Source organism: Nerophis ophidion, linkage group LG09 (genome assembly GCF_033978795.1).
Source record: "Nerophis ophidion isolate RoL-2023_Sa linkage group LG09, RoL_Noph_v1.0, whole genome shotgun sequence".
Lineage (NCBI taxonomy): Eukaryota > Metazoa > Chordata > Actinopteri > Syngnathiformes > Syngnathidae > Nerophis > Nerophis ophidion.
Genome location: NC_084619.1, coordinates 52,492,694 through 52,500,606, shown reverse-complemented (window position 1 = coordinate 52,500,606; position 7,913 = coordinate 52,492,694). Strand labels below are relative to the sequence as shown.

General features: G+C 33.4%; 1 protein-coding gene across 1 annotated transcript in view; it reads left to right on the top strand.

Moving 5' to 3' along the window:
* Window positions 1-4,269, top strand: part of six2a (SIX homeobox 2a) — a 6,122-nt gene extending 1,853 nt beyond the window's left edge. The window contains exon 2 of the mRNA XM_061911212.1: window positions 3,766-4,269. Coding sequence (XP_061767196.1) covers window positions 3,766-4,117 — 352 coding nt within the window. The 3' untranslated portion in view covers window positions 4,118-4,269. The remainder of the gene's footprint in view (window positions 1-3,765) is intronic.
* The last annotated feature ends 3,644 nt before the right edge of the window (window positions 4,270-7,913 follow it).

Below are 7,913 nucleotides of genomic sequence, written 5' to 3'. Positions count from 1 at the left end.
TTTTTCTCCTTTTCTTTTTAAGTAATAAAAATATGAAAACACATTGTGGCCACCTCTTAAAAGGATTTTAAACTTGTTCAAAATTAAACTATTTTTTTTCCAAAGTTTTCGGTGTTAAATCACAAGTTGAGTGTTTTCCTATAATTAAAACGCTACAATAAAAAACAAAAAAACTTATAATTTATTTCTATAATAACTTTTGATGTGTTTTAAATGGGGCCTTCACCATGGAAGATTTTTTTTAGAAATGCAAATGGGACAAGCGGTAGGGAATGGATGGATGGATTTTCTTTTTCTTTTTGATAAAAGGTTGTGTCTCTTTTCAAAGTGGAGGACGTGTTGCTGTCAGGTGTTTGCTGCACGCATGCTGGGTTTCCTCTTTCATTTCACCCCGTGGGTACTAACTTAACTAACATGGGCACTAACCTAACCCGGCATGTGGAGTTGAACCTGTTTCAAACTTTTTTGAGTGTAAACACGCTCCCTTACATTACTTTTTTTTTTAGGATTAAAAATATGAAAACTTGTTAAAAATTAAACCTTTTTTTTTTTAACCAAAGTTTTAGGTATTAAATCACAACAAGTTGAGTGTTTTCCTATAAATAAAGCGCTATAATGAAAAAAAAAATCCTATAATTAATTTTTATAATACATTTTGACGTGTTTTGAATGGGGGCTTTCACCAAGGAAAATTTAAAATTAGTACAAAAGGGACAAGCTGTAGAAAATGGATGGATGGATTTTCTTTTTTCTTTTTGATAAGTGGTTGTGTGTCCTTTCAAAGTGGAAGACGTGTTGCTGTCAGGTGTTTGCTGCATGCATTCTGGGTGTCCTCTTTCACCCCGTGGGCACTAACTTAACTCAAACAGTTAGTTAGGTTAGTTAGGCCACTAACCTAACCAACAGGGGCACTAACCTAACCCGGCATGTGGAGTTGAACCTGTTTCAAACCACTTTGAGTGTAAACACGCTCCCTTATATTACTTTTTGGTCACCTCTTAAAAGGCTTTTTAATTTTGTTCATTTTTAACCAAAGTTTTAGGTGTTAAACCACAACAATTTGAGTGTTTTCCTATAACTAAAGTGCTTTATATATATATATATATATATATATATATATATATGTATATATATATATCCACGAGATAGGCACCAGCGCCCCCCGCGAGCCCAAAGGGAATAAGCGGTAGAAAATGGATGGATGGATATAACTAATATATATATATATATATATATATATATATATATATATTTATATATATATATATAATTAAAGCGCTATAATTAAAAATTCTTAGAATTTCCTATCATTTTTCTATAATTAAAGCGCTTGCTCGTCTTAAAAGGTCTGAATTCATCTTTCATGTTTTAATAACCACACTTTTGATGTGTTTTAAATGGTGACTTTCACCATGGAAGATCAACAAATACAAAAGGGAAAAGCGGTATAAAATGGATGGATGGATGTTTTTTGTTAATAAGTGGTAGTGCGTGCGTGTGTGTGTGTACCTGCGTGTGCGTGTGTGTGTGCGTGTTTGTGTGCGTGTTTGTGTGCGTTTGTGTATGTCCTTTCAAAGTGGAAGACGTGTTGCTGTCAGGTGTTTGCTGCACGCATGCTGGGTGTCCCCTTTCACCCCGCGGGTACTAACTTAACTAACACGGTTAGTTGGGTTAGTTAGGCCAATAACCTAACAACACTGACCTAATTCGGTGCTTGGAATCGAAACTGTTGCAAACCATTTTGATTGTAAGCACGCTCCCATAACATTACTATATATATATATATATATATATATATATATATATATATATATATATATATATATATATATATATATATATAAGTACAGGTTTGGTTTTTACCAGTTTTGTCTGTTAAATCATAAAAAGTTGAGTGTTTTCCTTTAATTAAAGTGCTCGCTCGTCTTAAAAGACCTACATGCATCTTTCATGTTTAATAACCACACTTTTGATGTGTTTTAAGTGGTGGCTTTCACCATGGAAGATGAAAAAAATAAACGTGTTTTTTTTTTTTTAAATAATTGTTACTGTGTGTGTATGTGTGTTTGTCCTTTCAAAGTGGAAGATGTGTCGCTGTCAGGTGTTTGCTGCGCACATGCCCGGTGTCCTCTTTCACTCAGCGGCCACTAATTCGGGCTGAAAGATGCAAATAAATCACGTCTTCCCATAGAAAACAGAATTGGAAAAGAAAGGAATTAAACTTCTTTTTTTTTTTTTTTCACACCCAAAATATAAAATAAAAAATACATTAAAAAACACTAGGTGATTCATTTTTTGTTTTGTTTTTTTAATTAAATGTATATACTGAAGATTTTTTTTTAATTCTAAAAGTTGTTCATGTTAATTTATCAAGCAGTGGATCTCAAATGGGGGTACACGTAACCCCTGGGGGTACTTGAAGGTATGCCAAGGGGTACGTGAGATTTTTATTAAAAATATTCTAAAAATAGCAACAATTCAAAAATCCTTTATACATATATTTATTGAATAATATTCCAACAACGTATGAATGTAAGTTCAAAAAGTGTGAAAAGAAATGCAACAATGCAATATTCAGTGTTGACAGCTAGATTTTTTGTGGACATGTTCCATAAATATTGATGTTAAAGATTTCTTTTTTTGTGAAGAAATGTTGAGAATTAAGTTCATGAATCCAGATGGATCTCTATTACAATCCCCAAAGAGGGCACTTTAAGTTGATGATTACTTCTATGTGTAGAAATCTTTATTTATAATTGAATCACTTGTCTGTGATGAGGTTGGGACTTGTCCAGGGTGTACGCCGCCTTCCGCCCGATTGTAGCTGAAATAGGCACCAGCGCCCCCCGTGACTCTAAAAGGGAATAAGTGGTAGAAAATGGATGGATGGATGAATCATTTGTTTATTTTTCAACAAGTTTTAGTTTTTTTTATATCTTTTTTTCCATATACCGTATTTCCTATAATTGCCGCAGGGCATTTAGTATGCGCCTGCCTTGAATTATCCATCCATCCATCCATTTCCTACCGCTTATTCCCTTTGGGGTCGCGGGGGGCGCTGGTGCCCATTTCAGCTACAATCGGGCGGAAGGCGGGTACACCCTGGACAAGTCGCCACCTCATCGCAGTGCCTTGATTTACTGCCGGGTAAAACTCGCTTCCCAAAATAATAAGCGCATGCTTAGTATTACCGCCTGGTCAATCTCGTGACACTTCCCCTGTCATCATTTTGAAAATGGAGGAGGCTAATTTCAGAGAAGATTAAGAGCTATTTAGTAGGATTTAAGGTCCAAGCTTACATCACACTCAAATTTTAAAGCATATCTTTGGTAAGTGCCGGAGTGAGTAGAAGTTTTAAAATAATTAGCGCATGCTTACTTTTACCGCATGCCTTTGGTAAGCGCAGGAGTGAGAAGAGGTTTTAAATTAATTAGGCAGTTCAAGGAAATACGGTATAGTTCAAGAAAGACCACTACAAATGAGCAATATTTTGCGCTGTTATACAATTTAATAAATCAGAAACTGATGACATGTGCTGCATTTTACTTCTTTATCTCTTTTTTTCAACCTAAAATGATTGGCTCTGATTAGGGGGTACTTGAATTAAAAAATGTTCACACTCAAAAAAGGTTGAGAACCACTGACATAATAATATGCTGCGATTTTCAGTATGCGCACTGATTGGCTGAGAGCTGTCACGTGCTGTGCGTGTTACATTGTGTCATGACACTTCTATAAATTAACGCCAAATGTTTGCATTTGTAGGGAAAACAACGAGAACAACAACAACAACAACAACAACAACCCACTGACTTCCTCCATGAACGGAAATAAAACTCTTTTGGGAAGTTCGGACGACGACAAAACGCCCGCAGGCACGCCGGACCACCACACGTCATCGAGCCCAGCCTTGATGCTGGGCTCCTCCGCCGGCCTGCAGCCCTTGCACGGCCTGGCTCCTCCCCCGGGGCCCAGCGCCATCCCGGTACCGGGCGGCGGCGGCGCCGGGGACTCCGTGCTCCATCACCACCATCACCACCACCACCATCACTCCTTGCACCATGACTCCATTCTGAACCCTATGTCGTCCAACCTGGTGGTGGACCTGGGCTCGTAGAATCATGGAAGACTTTCTTTTTTTTTTTTTTTTTTTTTTTTTCTAGAACGTGCCAGTGGAATTTTAGAAAAGCAGCACTTAAAGGACTATAAAAAAAAAAAAAAAAAATTGATAAAAGGACGGAACCGGCCGGTCCACTTTCAGTCCATTTTCTCCTTAATCGGCTTGCAAAAAATACCCTGAAATGAACAATTAAAGGTGAGGCGGGTCCAGGGGTGCAAATATGAAAATAAAAGTATTTTATCGAAATATAACATGTTTTCAACAGTCATACAATGTCTTAATTATTGCAAATAATATCTTTGTTTTCGAGTTCAATTGGAATTATTGTTTACAAAAGAGCCAAACTTTGTTTTTATTGTTCTTGTGCTGGGAAAGGGAAATCATCCTCAAGTGTCTTAGTTGCCAGATGAATTCTTATCACTTTACATTTGAACGTGGGGGGGGGGGGGGGGGGGGGGGGGGGGTACTGCATGTGAACGCAACATGGCGAAGGAGTGACTTATTCTAGTTTCATACTCTTTACAATAAAAAGACACGAAATGTGGATTTCATTTGGACAATTTTGTTGGATTCTACATGATATATTACCTCAGCTGCAAAAAAAAAGCGTTATTCGTGCATTACAGGACTTTTTTATTTTTTTATTTTCATAATCCTGTTTAATTCGGACTGGGTTAACCTTCGTGTTGTTGGAAAACGCGAAGGGGTCACGAACGTGGATAAAATATATATATATCATTTTTTAAATTATTTAACATAGTCTATTCGTTTATCAAACGCACGCCTGATGCTTGATCTGAAGTATTTAATGGTTAAAAATTGGACAATTTACCTGACATTTTTGGCACAACGTTATTTTTTCGAGAGGAAGTTGATAATCGTTGAACCAGTGCACGTGGTCTCGTAATTTACCAAAATAACGTCCCGCTAAAATTAACAAGACAAAACAAACGTATCATTATTTAATTAGATTTTTGGACTAGTTAGTTAAAATATATCTAAAAGCAACGAGTCAAATTATTTTGGGAACGTTATTTTTTTTTAAGAATGAAAACACAAAAAAATGTACTTCCGGGTCCAGGATCACGTGCTCCCCTTAATGGTCCTCAAACATCCATCCATCCAATTCCTACCGCTTGTGCCTTTTTTGGGAGGTCGCGGGGGGTCCTTCAAACACTATTTTTTCATTTAGTATTTTTTTTAAATATATTTTTATTTAATATTAATTTTCAACTATTTTCTGTATATAATAGCAGAAATTGTTGTGATGTTTTTAAGGGTGATTAGTAAAATATGAATATAATATTTATTTCCATTTAGTATTTTTTTTAAATATATTTTTAATTAATATTCCTTTTCGACTATTTTTTGTAAACATATGTATATAACAGCATACGTTTTTTGTGATGTTTTTAAGGGTGATTAGTAAAATATGAATTTAATATTTCTTTCAATTTAGTATTTTTTAAATATATTTTCAATTATTATTCCTTTTGGACTATTTTCTGTAAACATCTATATAATAGCAGTAGTTTTTAGAGATGTTTTTAAGGGTGATTTGTAGAATATGAATATAATATTTCTGGCCATTTGGTATTTTTTAAAATATATTTTCAATTAATATTACTTTTTGACTCTTTTCTGTAAACATATTTATACAACAGCAGAAGTTTTGTGTGATGTTTTTAAGGGTGATTTGTAAAATATGAATACAATAATATCAAAAATGGTATATATGTGCATACATGTTGGACAATTTTACCACAGAGGGCAAAAAATAATTATTTATGTATGTGTGAAAAAACAATTCCATTTATGTTTTGAAGCACATTTACCTTTCATTTTATTCTATCATTAATATTTAATATCAGTCTTCACATATATTTTGTATCTGCTTCTATTTTTACAATCACACATATATATTTTTTTATCGTGCCATTTTATTTTAAATTTTAAATTTTTACTGCTCAAATTAAATACACTCTCAAAGCTCATTGAATTATTGTTGGATGTTCAAATAGATCCATAATAGCTTCATTAAATGCAGGATATCCAACCTTTTTGAGAGTTGAATACTGAAAAAGAATGCAAATTGCCATTTTTGTTGGTTTTATATATTTCATAACTTTTGAAAAAAGGCTAAAAATATGTTAATACATTTATATTTAAATACCAAGCTTTGTATCATAATCAGTTAAAATATTCAACATGACAACGTGTTTTTCTTTACATTGTTTCTATTTGCTCTATTTTTTCACCCATTTTTGCAGGTTTTTTTGTCTTTTTTGAATATTGTGCCACAGGCCATTAATGGAAGTCATTATGCAACATTATTGTACACAAAACCCACATTTTAGTTTTGTGTTACAGTTAACAGATAAATATACTGTGACATATAATAATAATAACACTAATAGTAACAAAAACAACAATAACAATAATAATAATAATATACATATATACATATCGAGGGCAAATTGAAAATAAAATAAAAAGCTATTTGTTAAAAAATGGCCATGGTCTGCACTTTGGACAATCCTGACCTACGTTTTTAGGACTTTAATTAATTCAAGATAGTTGTTCGACTTGTCATATAACAAAGATATTACAATGATTATGAATAATTAATTGTTTTTGTGTTAGTGTGTGTGTGTGTCAAGTGCAGCGTGCCGACATTATCGGTCCCAATGGGGAAACTTTGCACTTAGCTCCTCATCACAGAGGTCAAAGGTCAAACATTTATCGCTGCAGCGGCCTTAAATACGCGAGAAGGAAGTTGGACTGTTAGTAATACTTTTAAACAACTATGTTGTCTTTACCGCCATGTAGCGTGCAGAGATGGCAACAATTAAATCAGTTTCCAATGAGGAGATCAGGCTGGAATGAGAGCTAAGCTACAAGTAAACAAACGCATGTTGAGATAAAGTCATATTTAAGTGTGCCATAATTATGCGATTTATATATATATATATATATATATATATATATGTTCAGGTCAGTCACTAGACAATCTTAAATGTTAATACCAAAATTATTTTAAAAAAATAATGTATTTTTTTTGGCTTAATTAGTAAGTTGCACTAAAGCTCATAAATTAAATGGGGGAAAAAAATCAACTGTCTTTTCAAATGGTGAACATTTTTTTTGCCTAATCTGTATAAAAGTCGGTAGATTCACGATAAAATTAAATAATACAAACCTGGCAGCTCAGTCATGTTTTATACACCCAATTTGTAATTTGAAAAACACTACCATTTGTATGTGTAAGTAGTTTTACAGTGTATTACTGTAATTGGAAAAAACGGCATCAGTTTTAATTTTACAGTTATTTACCTTTATTTTATTTTCATTTTTTTTAAAGTGTGGGAAAAAATAGTGTCACCATTTGAAAAATACTATTGGATTGTTTATTTTTTTTATGTTTATGCAACTCATAAAACAATGCATTATTTTCATATCAAAACTTTAGAAGTTACTTCAATGATTTAATTCAGGGGTGTTCCAACTTTTTTCCATTGAAGACCACACACTTAAAATAAAACAATAAAACATTTAGAGGAAGCGATGTAGTTAGTTTGATATCTTTGATGTAATTTTTTTTAACCGTTTTGAATAAAAAGCAAAAAAAAACATTATTTATATTTAAATCATACTACTATAATAACATTACAGCTTTATGTTATTTTTAATCAATTGTTCCCTTTTATTTCTGCAGTATGCTGCCAAACACAAATGGCTCCAGACTCCACCCTTTCTTTACATGAGGGTGCCAAATATTATATGTGCACAATAC